Genomic DNA, 17,508 nt, shown 5'->3' with positions numbered 1-17,508 from the left:
TATTTTAAATATGCTCTACTGTCATCCTAAAACACTTTAATATTTCAAAATCATCTTACAACACAACAAAATATCCATAAAATGTACAGTACGCGCATAATATCAGTGTTGTTATACACAATACTGTGTACATATACTTCATACATATGTATGCATACTGTACTGTATATGATGGGCAAGTGACCCAGCATTGCTGCCCAGCTTCTCAGTTTAATGTGTATCCCCCTGTTGTGCATGTGTTGTGTGCTGTACGGACTTTGTGTATTTTTTTGAATCGTGCCGTAAGATGCTTCCCAAACACCCTGCTTCTTCTACAGCGTCTGGACAAGAGCCTAACCGCCAGAGGAAGATAAAGGTAATGACCAATGAGGAGAAGGTAGACATGATTGCTGTGTTACGGGAGGGCAAAAGTCACAAAGAAATAGCAGCCCGTTATGGCATGACATTAAGTGCTATTGCCTTCATCGAGAAGGAATGTGAAGAGGGTAGAATGCTTAGGATGGCCCTTGGTGGAGAAAAACTTGCCGCCTTTGTTCATGTACTCTTTATCCCCATGATGGACCAGGATTTTGAAGGATTTCATGGTCTGTACAAAATTCTTAAGAAAGCCAGGCAGCTGCAGACGATGGTAGAGGCATGGGATGATTCTGAGGAAAGATCAACAAATTTTTCCAATGGCCTTAATGAGCTCATGCAACCCTATCGCATCACCTTCGTGGACATGTTCAATTACCTCAACAAGATGGTGCCTCCCGACTCTCTGACCAAGTGCCTCCTGAAGAAGGGAAGAGGTGCCTTTAGAGGAGATGTAACTCCTCTGCTTTGCTGTGCAGTTTCATCGTCATTCATCAGACTGCACAGCTAATTCATCATCTGTAATCAGCATTCATCACGGTGAGTACCTGTGTGATTTACATTATCTTATTATTAAATATTTTTAATGTGCATATGTAGTTTTGTTCTCTCTCTCTCTCCCTCTCTCTCTCTCCCTCTCTCTCTCTCTCTCTTGTGAATTTTGTATGTACCAATGTTTCTCCTGTAAAAGAAAATGGGATGGCTTGAATAGTAACTGTATGAAAGAAAATTTGCGTGCCTGAATACATAAAGGGCACTAGATTATAGTTTTCACATGTAACTGTAAGCCATATATATTTCTAAGGGTATTGTTGTAAGATGACTTTGAAATGATATTAAAGTGTTTTAGGATAATAGTGGAAGCTTTATTTGATGTAGGATGATAGTTTAAGGTATACATTTGGTGTTTGAACTATTAAAATAGGCAGTTATAAGTGTTTTTAGGGTGAGTCTTTGGTGTTTGAACTATTGAAATAAACAGTAATAAGATTTTAGAGGGGGGTTGTCAAGTATTTGCGGATTTTAGCTATTCGCAGGTGGTTGTAAACCCTATCCCCCACAAATACTGTGGGTTGACTGTAAACCCCAAACTGCTACTTTTAGTTCTACACTGAAAGTTTACTTGTTCCTACAGAAATACAAATCATTGTCTTTTATATAGGAAATGTTATTCAGCATGAACTGGAAACGGTCATTGAACTTGGTAATAAGATGGTTAACTTATGGTTATGGGATGCGTATAGGGGAATACTGTACCTTTCTTGTACCTGCTGTCTTTGGCCACTGTCAGGTGAGGACGTCTTGCTGCTCTGCTTCTGACTGCTGAGTTGAACTTGTGTTTTTTATGTTTAGTGCTTTGTTTACACAAGAAACAATGTCATATTCAGAAGTGTGAAGGTCATAGCAAGTGTAATGAAGCTGCATCCCCTCTTTTTAGGTGGATCTGCAGTGTTTCATACGCAGTCATAGGGGAGAAATTACTGCTGTTGGGAATTCTCAGTACTGTATAGTTAGTCTACCACTTCCTCCTTGCCACCAAACATTTCCCTGATACCTCCCTGAGTACACCCCCATTTTGGGCAAGAGGTGGGTTTGCACAATTGGGGTGTGTTCAGTACACCTACCCTACAAAGTTTCTGTTGTCTTGAGTTGAGTACCAGTGGAAGGTGAGCCTTCATTGAACATCCCTGGGAGACCTTCTTTCACTGTGTTCTTTAACCACTTGGCCTCGGCTACAGAGGAAGGTTCTGCAGTAGTGCTTCTGGTTGGAGATGCCCCTGCTCCTTGTACAACTGCAGCATTAACAACTCTTCTTTCCACGACAAACCTTTGTGCGTTCAAGGAGAAGAAGTCTTAAGCTAGGAAGGACAAAAAATGCAAGCACTGTCCTTCCATCAACACTTTATCATTGAGCTGGTCTTCCCCCTCCTCTTTGTCTCCTTTTTCACCCTCTCTCTGGACAAGGAAGAAGGAGAAGTCCAAGAAAGCCTCTTAGAGGAAGTCCCATAGGCTTCAAGCAAGTGTTCTTCCCATAGTCTGAGAGGTGGTAGCTCTCAACACCTACTGTGATTTAATGGTTTCTGGCTTCAGGCTTCACTGAGCATGCTCAGGACTTGATTCCAGATCACTCATCTTCTTCATGTTTCTCCTTGAGTTAGTGGAAAAGCCCAACTAAACTTCGAATGAGCAGCCTTCCCACATTCTGGGAAGTGATTGTGTTAGGGCAACCACCGGAGATCCAAACACTGTAAGTAGGGCTGACACAGGCCTTATTGAATACTAGGTACCTCCCAACTTCTCTGCCCGTGTTTTGCCTGAAACACAGCCTATTGAGCTAGTGCTAGCCTCTCATCTGATGCATTCATGGTTCCTGGATGGTACATGCATGGTTGGGGTTTGCACACAACAGGCTTGTGCTTGGTACTCACTTGTATCACCAGTACCAGGATGATCTGCCTGCCTGCAATTACCTCTGTTCCTTGTCTGACCTGTGCCTTGCCACTGTCCATGGGGTTGCATTTGCATGACAACTCATGTACTTGTTCACCTGTACCCCTATTAGTTCGGGCATCACCAAGCATAGGGAGTCATACAAATCCATAGACTGTAGCTCAGAGCTCCTTTCTATGTACTGGTGTCTAAGATTTTGAGTCTTGGTTTTCTTTAATTATTTTGATTTTCAATCTTGTGGACTGTGAGAGATCATAATTTATTACTCTTAGCTTTGGTAGTTATGCTTCCGCTAAATTTCCAAATAAAGTCTAGTTTTAAATCTTGACATTTTAATTCAATAAGCCTTAGTCTTGGTTAGACGCAATTTGTGACAGAGAGAGAGAGAGAGAGAGAGAGAGAGAGAGAGAGAGAGAGAGAGAGAGAGAGAGAGAGAGATTCCTTTCAGCTCCATCAGCGTTACCAATTGGAACATGATTACGACCTTATTATATATACTTACCAAGTAATTACATGATTGGAGCCCGCCCTCCTCCCTCGCATGAACATAAGGGCATAAACAAATTGAAGCTCTTTTGCTAGTTGTTCCTTTCTTTTCCAGAAAGTGGGCGGGTTCTAGTCACCTACCCAAAAACAAAATAGCATGACCTGTGAATTTCAGAATTTTTAGCTGCTGAGTTAAGTGAAACATAGCAATGTAATTACTGTACTTGGTAAGTATATATACAACTTTATTTTATCATAAAAATGTCATTTTTGACTTCTGAGCTTAAACAGTTGGTTGACAAAAAGTCAAAGAGTTGTAGCTGCAACTAAGAAAACCATTCTCACATGAAACTGTTTGACATATTGTATGCTCTCACACAGAATTTTTGTAATCTGCACTAACTTATACGTTCCCGTGTTGTAAGTCCATGCATCTATGGTAATGAACTGATGGGGGTCGGTTACTGCCAAATTTGTACATCTTACTTTTAACTGTCAGGTTCTTTTGTTCATATAGAAGTGCTGCATAACTGACCAGTCCCATTACTGGGTACCAGTAAGACTGAGTTAGATAGATTTAAGACTGACTTCTTGAAAGGTACTGTTCTTCCAGCAATGCCTAAAATCAATACCCAGACAGTCTTCGGGTTATGGCAGGCTCAGCTTACGACGTTTCGAGTTAATGACATTTTTCAAATATATTCATAAAAAAATTATTTCCTGGGTTAGAACGCATGTTCCAGGTTTACAATGCTGACAACGCCAATCCTACGGAAGAAATATGGCTCCAGAATGGGAGAATGGTCAAACTTTGGAGGGTTTTCTGTTGAAAAAACTCAATTTAGATGCAGGATGCATTGTTTTCAAGACACCCAAAGGATTAAAAGGAAGGTTTTCTTACGATTTTCGACTTTATTTCGCACAATGCCTGTCCGACGACGATTGGAAGAAGTATGCATCCAAAACGGCAGAATTATCAATATTTGGAGGGTTTTTCAATGAAAAACTCAATAAAAATGCAGGATTCATTGTTTTCAAGAGACCCAAAGGATTAAAAGTAAAGTTTTCTTACAATTTTCGACGGTATTTCGGATGATACCAATCGGACGCCGATCAGAAGAAATATGCATCCAAACCAGCAGAATGGTCAATATTTGGAGGTTTTATTATGAAAACTCAATAATAAAAATGCAGAATTCATTGTTTTCAAGACACCCAAAGATTAAAAGTAAGGTTTTCTTGCGATTCTTTGGCAATATTTCGGATGTTTCGGTCCAACACATACAACGGAAGAAAATTCACATTCATGGATTTTTTCATAGAGCAGTATTCACAAATTACTGATTTCTGGGCTTGTCCTGTGTCGCTGAGTGAAATGTCCCTATACAGCACACATTTCTAGGTATAAGTATTGCTAGATATACCAGAGAAAAAGCCAATAGGATGCCAGAGTTACTACCTCTGGATCGATACATCCTAATAGGATGTCGGTATGTCATCTAGGAGCGAAAGTGGAAGCCACTACCACAGACACTTAACCCAATAGACTCCTCCTCACCAAAACCCCTCTGTCTAAGAGGTGCCGATACAATGGTCCCTCCACCGCTACTACTAATTCTACCCACAATGCACCATCCGCTTATAGCACGCTTTACGAACCACTCGTGATTTTTGTGGTGCTAATATTTTATGCCTATTTTCTTTTTTTGGATTATCTCGTTTTCATGATGGCATCATCTGATCAAGGAACATCTTCTTCTAAGTTGAGTATTCAAAATTGAATGTTTTTGGTATGCGAACGGATTATTTTGTCCTGTTATTGTTTCGCATGATCGACTGAGGGCCGCCATTTCGTGTTCGTTCATGGCGGCTTACTTCAGTCTTTTTATATGATTGCCTTCTTTCGCTCAATCGATAGAATTTTCAATTACTACATTCCTTTTATGATAGTTTCAACTTTCGCTCGATCTGACGCGATCGACTATTATTTTATACTTTAGAAGTTGAAAGTTAGGCCTAGCCTAGTTTTCCTTTATTTACCGTTTGTAGACATATTTAATATGTCATTATGTTACTTATTATGTGTGTATTAGTTCTTGAGTCTATTTGGGTGGTGTTGTTAGCCTACCTGACCAGTTCGGCCTTGCCGATTCGTGGAAGGTAGGCTAAGTTGGCCCCAGTCTTCCTTCCTCCTTGGCCAATAGGCCTGAGTTGGTTCGGTTTTCTTGGGTGGCCTTTATTCGGGTTTGAGTGCAGGCCCTTCTTCCCTGACCAGTTGATTCTTCAATCCTGGAAGTGATGTTGGCGCTAGCGCTCTTTCTCGTTAAAAATTTTGGCGAATCCTAGCCTACATTTCCAGGAGGTGCCTTCTGGAGGTTATGTTAGGTGATAGTACCATGTTTATCCTTTCGCCTTATCTCACCCCCTGTATATTAGTCTCTTTTGTCTTGGCTCTCCCGTTAGGGCATTTTAGAGCTTAGCTCATTTGCCCTTTTGGTTGAGATGACACTTCGTGGAAGGTGCCTAGGCACCTGACCTGTTGTTGTCGCCATGTTTTCACTCCCGTGTCTTCCCCGTTCCGCCGTCCGGACCTGTTCCGGCGGCTATCGTTAGCTCGCTTTAGCTTCTAGCAGAAACTTTAGCTTGAGCGTCGTTGTCGTTTGCTTACGGCGGAACTGGAGAGAAACTGTTATAAATTTTACTAGTAGTAATTGTGATTTATTTTCTGCTCCTGCTTCTCTACCACTCCGTCATCCGGACTCGTTCCGGCAGCTATCGTTAGCTCGCTTTAGTCTTAATAGGACTTTTGCTTGAGCGTCGTTGCTTTGTTTTCGGCGGAATTGTAGAGGAGTCGGAATGATATGAGTTTTGTTACTGTTATTATTTTCTGTGAGCGAAGTTAGTGATTATCCCGACTCTTCACGTCGGCGAATAGCCTTCCCTGGTTGTTGATTTCTGTGCAATTAGTTAATTTTCGTGACGTTCCGGCGTCACCGGAATTGCTTTCCGGCGTGATCCGACTCAGGTCCGGCCCACCTGTTTAGGATTTCATCGGAGACTTCCGCCGTAGCCACAGTTTTCAACTCCGGTGTGAGGCAGAATATTTACTCTAAATTTTACTAGTTTAGCCGTTCCGCCGCCTATTTTAGATGCTCATGTATAAATTTTTATTATAGGTGGTACATTGCCAGGAGCCGGGTTGTAACGCCTACCTGCAGCAACCCTGTGGCCATGTAGCATGCAGATCGCATGCCGGTTGCGCAGTCGAGGTCGACGACCACCTCGTCTGGCATCCTGGCGGCTGCGGCGTGTGCTACGCACTTTATTTAGACGTGATTGATGATTGCACGTTAACCTTCAATTGTATTTAACACAGTTAGTTTAAGTAATTGTGTTTATATTTGATATAAGATAATATCCTTGTCAATCCCATTTATTGACATGAGATTTAATTAACAGGTCCCTCGGTCCCGTCAAGCTTCGTCTCTAGCGACATTGAAGATCTGGGTTGGCGGCTTTGGACGCAATGTTGGTCAGGGGCGTCCTTATGTGCTGGCAGAGGATATCTGCAACATTCTCTACCCAAATGCTAGGGCCTCTGCAGCTGTAGCTCCTGAAGTAGCTGAACCCCTGATCAACAGGATTAGGCTAGAAACCCAGGTCTCGCCAGAAGATCAAGAGCTGTGCGGCGAAGTGGCCGAAGAAGTGGCCAACATCAACCTGGACGTCGAACCAATGGCCATCGACCCGGAGGAAGGTAGGGATGTAAGTGAGGCAGGTAGTCTTATTGATCCATTATCTCTCAATTCTCCTGTGTCTTCGTCTTCATCCTTCCAAGGATTCTCTAAGAGCTCCACCCTGGGGACCCGTTCGGGTCGGTGATCCCAAAGGTGAAGTCCTCTTTGAAGACGAAGACATTACCTAAATTGACTAAACCCCCGAAAACCTCATCTGTACCTAGTTCCGCCAAGGTTTCATTGACTCCGAAACCTTCGACTTCCGCCCAGAAAGCTTCTCCCTCTTCTAAGGGGTCGAGAACAAAGTCGAGCAAGTCGAAAAAGCCTGACTTTGACCCTAAAGCTTTCGTGGAGTCCATGATGAGAATGTTTTCCGAACAGGTCTCTTCTCAGTTCGAGGCAATGTCTCGTGATCTTGCCTCGAGTCTTGAGTCGTCAAGAAAGTTCGTTCAATCCTTGGCGGACAGGTTAAAGACGCAAGAGGAGTCGCTGGCCGGACTGGTTAAGTCAGGTCCGGTACAGCAACGGTCCTATCCCATTCCAGACGCCTCTAAGCTTCCAGCTTATGAGGATTCTAACCCTTGGCGTCTTGCCTTTAATGCCCCTTTCGCTAATGGTAAATTAACCATTGAAGGTTGTGGCACCCGCCCTGTGGAAGATTACGAGTTCTTCCCAACGGATCTTGTTTTTCCCTTCCCGGGGTATGCTCGGCTTTCCGAGGATGCCTTGGTGAGGGAAGATAAGGTTCCCAAAGAAACAGTGATCTTCCCAGGGATCAGCGCAGTCGGCATGGGTTAGGATCCTATCTGACTGGGAGTGTTCGAACACTAGATTGACCCCTCATAAGGGGCGGTTTACGATGTTCACAGTAAATGAGGATGTCCCGACTCCCTGCACCTCTAAAGTGGCAGAATTAACCCTTCAGGCCGGAACAGAGGAGAAGCCTATGCCGCAGCTTCGTGAGACGGAGCCTACTTCTCTGCTCTTTCCAACAGATTTAGAATGCTGGACCGAGCTCGGAAACCTTTACAGTGGGTAAACTAGATTCGGAGTGCGCTTCGAATCTCTTCAGTGAACAACTACCCAGGCTTCCGGAGTCCCTGATAAAAGCTGAGTATGAGGCTAGGTGCCGTCTCAGCAGATCTATCAATTCCGTCACCTCGGTGGAATTGACGTCTGCTGTTTACAAGGATGAACCTCTGTTCCGGGTCCTGACAAAATCACTACTGGCCTCATTCCAGAGTGATTTGTTTGATTTCATTGTGGCAAGGAGGAACTGTCGAAAGTTTGTTCTGGCTGACGCGACCATCCGTCATGAGCCGAACAAGCTGATAAAATCCTCTATCTGGGGGACCAATCTATTCCCTGAAGATATGGTCAACTCAGTAATCAGTGAGGCCTCAAGGGCCAACCAAAATCTTCGGATCCGGTGGGGACTCCCCTTTAAGAGGAAGTCATCAGAATTCTCGGGGCCCCAACCTAAAGGCAGGAAGAGGTCTAGGAGGTTCCATCCTTATAAGGCACCCCAGACCCAGACAATTGTTCAAACAGTCCCAGTAGGTCAGATTGCCCAGCCCTCCACCTCCAAGGGACATCCACAATACGTTGTACTGAACCAACCAGCCCACCATCCCGCTGGTTCAACAACTTATGTTTCTCCTGCTTTCAACCCTACTTACGAGTCCCAGACCTTTCAGGGCTACCGTCAGTCCAAAGGAAATAGAGGTAGGGGGAGCTTCAGGTCTAGATCCGGCCCCAGACTCCAATCTCGAGGTAGAGGCTCAAGAGGAACTAGAGACAACAAGTCTTACAATAAATGAACATCCCCAGGTAGGTGGGAGGTTATGCCTCTTCAGGGACAATTGGACATTCAGTCCATGGGCCCACAGTATCATTTCAAAAGGCCTAGGGTGGAGCTGGGTAAGGGGACCCCCTCCACTTGTCAGGTTCTTTCAGACTCCAACATCAGATCTGTTAGACTATACAGAAGACCTTCTTTTAAAGAAGGCGATAAAGAAAGTCAGACATTTAAAATTTCAAGGACGCTTATTCAGCGTGCCAAAGAAAGACTCAGACAAGAGAAGAGTGATTTTAGATCTGTCAATTTTAAATTCTTACATTCAATGCGACAGGTTCCGTATGTTGACCGTCTCTCAGGTACGGACCTTACTTCCCCGTGGAGCCGTCACCACCTCTATAGATCTTACAGACGCTTATTATCATGTTCCAATAGCAAGAAACTTCTCCCCTTATCTGGGGTTCAGACTGGGAAGACAGGCTTACTTGTTCAGGGTAATGCCTTTCGGACTGAACATAGCGCCCAGGATCTTCACCAAACTGGGGGAAGTTGTGGTACAGGAACTGAGATCTCAAGGTATCAAGGTGGTGGCTTATCTGGACGATTGGCTAATTTGGGCCTCCAGCGTCTCCGAATGTCAGAAGTCGACAAAGTTAGTAATTCAGTTCCTAGAGTATCTGGGCTTTCACATAAACATAAAGAAATCTCGTTTAACCCCGGCAACCAAATTTCAGTGGCTGGGCATTCAGTGGGACTTAAGCACCCACAAACTTTCAGTTCCCCCAGCAAAATGCAAGGAGATTGCCAAAGCAACAAGGCAGTTTCTCAAGTGCAAACGAGCCTCTCGTCGCACTCAAGAAAGAATCCTGGGTTCCCTCCAGTTTGCGTCAGTAACAGACCTTCTCCTCAAAGCAAAACTGAAGGACATAAATCGAGTGTGGCGGTCGAGCCAATCGCAAATTCAGAGACAAAGTCTCCCTCATACCTCAATCTTAAAGAAAAGACTTCGTCCCTGGACAACGGCCAAAAGTCTTTCCAAATCGATTCCATTACAATATCCCCTCCAGCCCTGATCATCCACACGGACGCATCTCTGACTGGTTGGGGGGGCTATTCACAGTACAAGAAGGTTCAAGGAATCTGGTCAAGCCACTTTCGCCTCTTCCACATAAACATTCTGGAAGCGATGGCAGTTTTCTTGACTCTGAAACGTTTACGTCTGGCCAAGAACATACATATCAGGCTAGTTCTGGACAGTGCAGTGATAGTTCATTGTTTGAACAGGGGAGGTTCCAAGACAAGTCACATAAATCATGTTATGATAGCGATCTTTTCATTAGCAATGAAAAATCATTGGCACCTGTCAGCAACACATCTGTCAGGAGTAAGGAACGTGATTGCAGATTCTCTGTCAAGGACGTCTCCTCTAGAATCGGAATGGTCCTTGGACAAGAAATCCTTCAATTGGATTCTCCAACAGATTCCCGGGCTTCAGGTGGATCTTTTTGCCACGGAATCAAATCACAAACTCACATGTTACATAGCTCCAACCTGGACCCTCGGGCTTATGCTACAGACGCAATGTCAATAATTTGGAACAAATGGGAAAAGATCTATCTCTTTCCTCCAGTAAATCTTCTGTGGAAAGTTTTACACAAACTCAGGTCATTCAAAGGTCAGATAGCCTTAGTTGCTCCCAACTGGCCGAAGAGCAATTGGTTTCCGCTTCTGTTAGAGCTGAAACTCAAGGCCTTACAAATTCCTCATCCAATATTAACCCTAAGTAGTGCAAACTCAGATTGTGTCAGCTTCCTCAAGAATGCTGAATGCCCTAACTTTATGGATTTCATGAAGTTTTCGGCCCAGAAAAATGCTAATATTGATCCTCAGAACACATTATTTTTGGAATCGGATAAAGAGAATCTACTCTTCGCCAGTATGATTCAGCAGTTAAAAAACTTGCTATTTTTCTGAAGGATTCAGACGTTCATACTATGACTACTAACCTTACGATCTCATTTTTTAAGACCCTTTTTGACAAAGGTCTGGCAGCTAGTACAATTTCTACAACTAAGTCTGCCTTAAAGAAAGTATTCCTTTGGGGATTTAACATTGATCTGACAGACTCATACTTTTCATCTATTCCTAAAGCTTGTGCCCGTCTTAGACCAACAACCCGTCCTAAAACGGTTTCTTGGTTTCTAAACGATGTATTAAAGTTAGCCTCAGACACAAATAATGAGTCTTGCCCTTATTCGACTCTTCTTAGAAAAACTCTGTTTTTAATTAGCCTGGCTTCAGGAGCTAGAATCTCTGAACTGTCAGCCCTTTCTAGAGAGCCGAATCATGTGGATTTCCTTCCATCAGGAGAGGTTCTACTCTCCCCAGATCAAATGTTTCTAGCTAAAAATGAAGATCCTCTAATTAGGTGGTCTCCCTGGAAGATAATACCCCTTTTAGAAGATCCCTCCTTATGTCCGGTGGTCACATTAAAAGCCTACCTAGAGAGAACCTCTCAGAGGTCTTCAGGTCCACTTTTTGTTAGAGAAAATGGTGGAACCATTTCCTTGAATGGCATTAGGCAACAAATACTTTATTTTATTAAACAAGCTAATCCGGATTCAATCCCCCAGGTCCATGATATCCGGGCTGTAGCCACCTCAGTTAATTATTTCCAACACATGAATTTTGAGGAAATTAAAAAATATACGGGCTGGAAATCCCCTAGAGTTTTTAAACGTCATTATCTCAAATCCTTGGAGGCTTTGAAGTTTTCTGCTGTCGCTGCAGGGAACATTGTTTCCCCAGAGTCAGCCTAATATTGTTTTATAATATTTTATTGTTGGTAATTTGTATTTGTAATTGTTGTATTTTGCTTGCCCTACCAGTTGGTACTTCTCACCTACCTGCCTCGCTTGTACTCCCGTCCTTCCTAGTTTGTTGTCTGGGTTTGGGTTGCTTCTCAATCCATTCCTGGCTTTGCCTTATCACCTTAGTTGTTAAGTTTTCACTAAACATTGTTTTATAGGTGATGGTTACTAGTTTGTTTATTAATCTTAAGTTTGTAACCACATCATTTTGCATTAATTAAGTTAGTTTTGTCATTTTGTACTAATTTATTTTTATATTTGCTTTTCTGGATTAGTAAAAGCATATTCAAAATAAAAATTTTATTTTATCCTTAATACATTAATCCTTTTTGTATTTACAAGCTTCTTTGGTCAATTCTCTGCTACTATTTCACTCAGCGACACAGGACAAGCCCAGAAAAGGGATTTTGACAAAGGAAAAATCTATTTCTGGGTGAGGGCCTGTGTCGCTCAGTGAACCCATCCCTCTCTTTATTTCCCACCCTGATCTAGCCAAAAAAGCTTGGTGCTATTTCGGGATGGTGCATTGTGGGTAGAATTAGTAGTAGCGGTGGTGGGACCATTGTATCGGCACCTCTTAGACAGAGGGGTTTTGGTGAGGAGGAGTCTATTGGGTTAAGTGTCTGTGGTAGTGGCTTCCACTCGCTCCTAGATGACATACCGACATCCTATTAGGATGTATCGATCCAGAGGTAGTAACTCTGGCATCCTATTGGCTTTTTTCTCTGGTATATCTAGCAATACTTATACCTAGAAATGTGTGCTGTATAGGGACATTTCACTGAGCGACACAGGCCCTCACCCAGAAATAGATTTTTCCTTTGTCAAAATCCCTTTTTGTTTTATTTTCGTGACTAAATACATTTTTATAAAAAAATGATTTACTAATTTTAAAATATTACTAAGGTAACCACAGCAAAGTATCGATAAAAGTTAAATTAAAATCCTGTGAAATCATAAAACTGCTTACCGATGTAATCACTTCATTCAGCCTCTCTCTCTCTCTCTCTCTCTCTCTCTCTCTTGAATAATTCACAAATAATTTCACTCATGAGATTTAAGTAAGGCCAACTGCCCATATCTCTCTCTCTCTCTCTCTCTCTCTCCCCCACTCTCTCTCTCTCCCCGAGTAATACAAGAATAATTTCACTATTGAGATTTAAAGTAAGGCCAACTGCCCATATCTCTCTCTCTCTTTTCTCTCTCTCTCTCTCTCTCTCTCTCTCTCTCTCTCTCTCTCTCTCTCTCTCTCTCTCTCTCTCTCTCTCTCTCTCTCTACTGTATATATCCTTCAAAGAAATATGGATTACTGTATATGAACATAAAAATATACTAGAATCCCATCATCGGTTGTGTGACAGTTTTTTTATTGCTTTGATGTAGGCTTCACGATAAGACGATATCAGCTCGAGGGATTAGAAGGAGCCAGTAACATAGCTCGTAGGAACCCCCCTCTCTCCATGACAATATGATATTGGCTGGAAGGACTGACAGTAGCCAATAACAACTTGTAACAACCCCGCCTCCCTCCCCCTCTCGCCCTCCTTGATGACATGCTATTGGCAGGAAGAGTGGGATTTTAACCAACACTGAAGCTTGTACCTCAAGCTTTAGTGGGTAGTATTTTCTCTCTCTGTCTCTCTTTGAGATAAGAGAGAGAGAGAGAGAGAGAGAGAGAGAGAGAGAGAGAGAGAGAGAGAGAGAGAGAATGATGGCACAAGAATCTTTCAACAAATTTGTGGAGATGGTAAGGACTAGTCAAGTTTGTATAATAAATAAATTACTTGCCTAATAATAAGTGCTAATTTTCAAATGTTAATAAGATTAAATAATAATTCTCTCTCTCTCTCTCTCTCTCTCTCTAATCCTTCGGGCCAGCCCTAGGAGAGCTGTTAATCAGCTCAGTGGTCTGGTAAAACTAAGGTATACTCTCTCTCTCTCTCTCTCTCTCTCTCTCTCTCTCTCTCTCTCTCTCTCTCTCTCTCTCTCTCTCTCTCTCTCTCTCTCTCTCTCTCTCTCTGGCTGGAAAAGGGTACTAATGTTTAAGATGTCTTTGAAAGATATTAATAATATAATTTCAAAGATTAATACAGTAGTAATAGGATAATAATTTAAGCTATATTTGATGTAGGATGATACTTAAAGTAAAAATGGGGGAGCACTGTAGTTCTGTGAAATTCCAAGTCTTTTCCTGGAGATAAGTGGTGAAGCAGTCTCTCTCTCTCTCTCTCTCTCTCTCTCTCTCTCTCTCTCTCTCTCTCTCTCTCTCTCTCTCTCTCTCTCTCTCTGGCTCCAAAATGGCAGAATAGTAAAATTTTGGAGGGTTTTTTATGAAAGACTCAATAAAAATGCAGGTTACATCATTTTCAAGATACCGAAAGGATACTCAAAGGGTGAAAAGTAAGGTTTTCGTACGATTTTCGAAGATTATTTCGGTTTTCGATGATTTTCGGCATACGACATGGCGTCAGAATGGAACCCCTGTTGTAAACCAGAGACTGCCTACTGTTTTACTAATAGTGAGCATATACTTGAAATTAGATAGGTCATTCACTAATATATCTGGTTAGTTATGTTTTATACAATTGAAAGGTTTGTCAATTATGGTTTTACTGTATATAAATGAAAGGTTTGTTAATGGTGATATATGATTGTTTTAGAGTTAGCTTTTGAACACATGTTACAGTTTTATATCCAGAGATCTCTGCCATTATCATTTGTGTTTAAGAGACCATTGCATTTGCATTTTATTGTAGTGCGCACTAAATAATGTGTTTAATTGCTAAGATTGTCAACAGGCACACCGGTTTGTTCTGGCCATCAGTTCTCCAGTCTTTGAAAGGATGTTTTATGGTCCCTTGGCAGAAGGTGAAGAATTGAAACTTCCTGAAGATCCACCAGAGGCTTTCAAGTGGCTACTGCATTATATATATTTTGGTCACACTAATCTGAACTCTGTAAGGCTTGCTGTGAAAGTCTACCATCTAGCAAAAAAGTATCAAATGGATGCCTTGGTTACCCTTTGCTCTCAAGTAAGCTTCATGTTGTCAGAGTAGTTTCATCCATGAAAATGTGAATAACCATTAGTTTTAATGTAGTTCATGTGGACTTCTTAAAAGTTACATAATGTGCTAAAAGAAGCTAATTTTAAATAAGTAACTACATAGCTATAATTTCAAACTATTGCGGCAGCCTAAATTCAAAATTCGTGCTAGCGCTTCAGTTGTTTTGTGTAGGTGACTAATCCCACCCACTAACGGGAACACCAGGAACGACTTAGCAGACAATCTCAGTCTGTTTCTGCTGTGCTTGGAGTAAACATCAAGTACTATACTTGCAGCAGCTTTTTTCATTACTTGCCGGTTATCTAACTGGATATCGGTGAAGTATTATTGCTGATTTTGTGTAGCCTTTAAACTTACAGCTGTCAGGATCAGTATTTTATTGTTTTGTTATTAAGATCTGATTCAAGTTTATCATAAATTTTGCTACAGTAGCAAATTTGCAATCAATTGGTTAATTTTCCTTTACTGAGTAGTGTATAAAATGTAACGTTGCATTTGCTACCGAACCGATATTTTCGGTAATGAATACATATCTGCAATCTCAAATTATGTTTGCTAAGAGTTGAGATATGTTTGTATGATGGTACTCTGTGTACTTCATAACATTTGTCGGTAAAGAAGCAATTGAACATCTTATTATTACTCTTTCCTTTGCAGAGAACTGAAAAGTGCAAGGACTGGAATGCAGTAGGAGAGAATTGTGCTTGTTTTGGTTACGATGGGCTCTAGCAACAGAAGACATACTTGACAGCTGAGAACCGTGCTTTGGTACTTCCTTTGGTAGTGCGTGTACTAAAACAAGGATGACGCAAAATTGTGAAGAATTCCACCTGGCTTCCAGCTCATACCACGAGCGTCCAGTAGTACTCGAGCTACTAACTCCCGAGCTACTAGCTTGCCTGGCGCCAACTAAAGAGTGCTCGGCACCCACTCTTGGGTGCTCAGCGCCAGTTACTGAGATCCTGGCGCCAACTCTCTCATACTGCTGGTCTTCCTGCCTTTTTTATCCACTTGCTCCCTTGCTTCCTTTCTGTGCCATTGCCAGTCTTGTGTCTGGGTTAACAGAAGTTAAACTTATAATAGTGAAGTGTTATGCAGTGGAAGAGGTGGCTACTTGTCCCCTGATCCTCCTAGACGAAGGTCCCTGTCAGACTCCTCAGCACCAGGGAGGAGGCGTACTGGAAGTTCAAGGGAGGTTGGGGGATTGCTCAAGGGTAGTTGCCCCCCTCAGTCGAGCCTGTTGTCCAGTCCCAGGTATCGACAGACAGCCACTGGTAAGGTGTCTTGATGGACGTGTAGTGGAGGTGGTTGCTGGTCCCGCCGACTCTCCTAGACGAAGGTCCCTGTCAGACTCCCCTAAACCTGGGAGGAGGCAAACTGGAGGTCCAAGGCAGGTCGGTGGGGTTTGCCTATGGGTAGTTGTCCCCTCAACCGAGCCTGTTGTTTGAAAATCCCAGGACTCGGTGGACAGCCACTGGAAAGGTGTCCATACAGATGTGCAGGCATTTTTGTACAGTGACTCGGACTCCAGTGCGAACAGAGGGCATAGTAAGTGCTTTTTGAGTGTTTCCAGGCTGCTGAAAAGGCATGTTCCTTCTACTGAACTAGCCTCTCTGCTTCCCCGTAAGCTGTCTAGTGGTGGAGCGCCAGTATTTGGCACCGAAGCAGTCTTCCTCTTCGTAGAAGCCGTCTGAGCACTTAGTTTCAGTGTCCAGTTTCCGAACACAGAGTCCAAACCCCCAGTTTCGGTGCGCCCAGTGTCCAAGCGCCCAGTGTCCGAGCGCCCAGTGTCAAAGTGCCTAGTGTATGAGTGCCCAGTGTCCAAGCACCTAATGTCCAAGCATACACCCAGTGTCCAAGTGCCCAGTATCCGAGCTCCCAGTGTCCAAGCCCAGTGGGAGCCAAGCGCCCAGTGGGAGCCGAGTGCCCAATGTCCTAGTTCCAGTGTTTGAGTGCTCAGTGTCCGATTGATACTTGATTCTGACTTTTCAAGAGGCCAACTCATGCTCCAAGCGCCCAGGAGCGCTCACCAATTCTGAGGAAGAGTAGAGAGCTGTCTGCGCAGTTGGTTTTTCAAGTATTACCTGAGCAGGACCTAAAGACCAGAGGACCATCCATTGTGTTCTGGGAAGGACCCATTTCGCCTTCTGACTAAGGACGCATTGTCCTTCATCCTAAATGGGCTTTTGTTCCGACACAATATACAAACCCTCGGTCCTTTACATTAGGGATTACTTTCAGGCGTAGGCTGGAAACGGCCGTTGAACTTCAAACAAGGTGGTTAGGCAGTTAACTACTGTCCGGGGGCGGAGTACCGCCTGCCCGGATGTAAACATTCCAATTTGCTTTCGGCTGTCATAGCGCTCGGACGTTGTTCTTCGTCGCTCTCTGCCTGACAGCTATACTTCTTCGTTTTTGGTGGGAAATTCTTTCTTTGCTTTTCATTTAATGGAGAAATCAGCTAAACCCTCCTATCCCCAGCGTGTGTGTCCGAGGGTAGGGGGTAAGAAATGTAATTCATTTAGATCTTGAGTCGACGTGGACCCACACGCCCTCTGTACATCTTGCAGGGGACGTGTGTGTTCACGCGACGATCCCTGTAGTGAGTGTTGTTCGTGGTCCTCCGAGCAATGGGGCAAGTTCGAAGGGAGGAGACGTTACTGTCGTAAGCCTACCAAGGAGTCATCCGAGGGAAATACGCCCCCGACGACTCCATTGGTGGCGAATGTATCGGGCTCGTTTTTCTC

General features: G+C 43.2%; 1 protein-coding gene across 2 annotated transcripts in view; it reads left to right on the top strand.

The window, feature by feature from the left end:
• LOC136851636 (BTB/POZ domain-containing protein 6-like) overlaps positions 1-17,508 on the top strand; it is a 173,808-nt gene that overhangs the window by 53,905 nt on the left and 102,395 nt on the right. Inside the window, exon 3 of one of the 2 annotated variants that reach the window (XM_067126032.1) lies at positions 14,495-14,728. The exons of the other annotated variant lie outside the window; for it this stretch is intronic. Coding sequence (XP_066982133.1) covers positions 14,495-14,728 — 234 coding nt within the window. The remainder of the gene's footprint in view (positions 1-14,494; positions 14,729-17,508) is intronic. 2 annotated transcript variants of the gene reach the window in all.

This window comes from Macrobrachium rosenbergii, chromosome 23 (genome assembly GCF_040412425.1).
Source record: "Macrobrachium rosenbergii isolate ZJJX-2024 chromosome 23, ASM4041242v1, whole genome shotgun sequence".
NCBI lineage: Eukaryota > Metazoa > Arthropoda > Malacostraca > Decapoda > Palaemonidae > Macrobrachium > Macrobrachium rosenbergii.
Note: the sequence above shows the minus strand (reverse complement) of the source record. Positions and strands in the feature narration are given on the sequence as shown.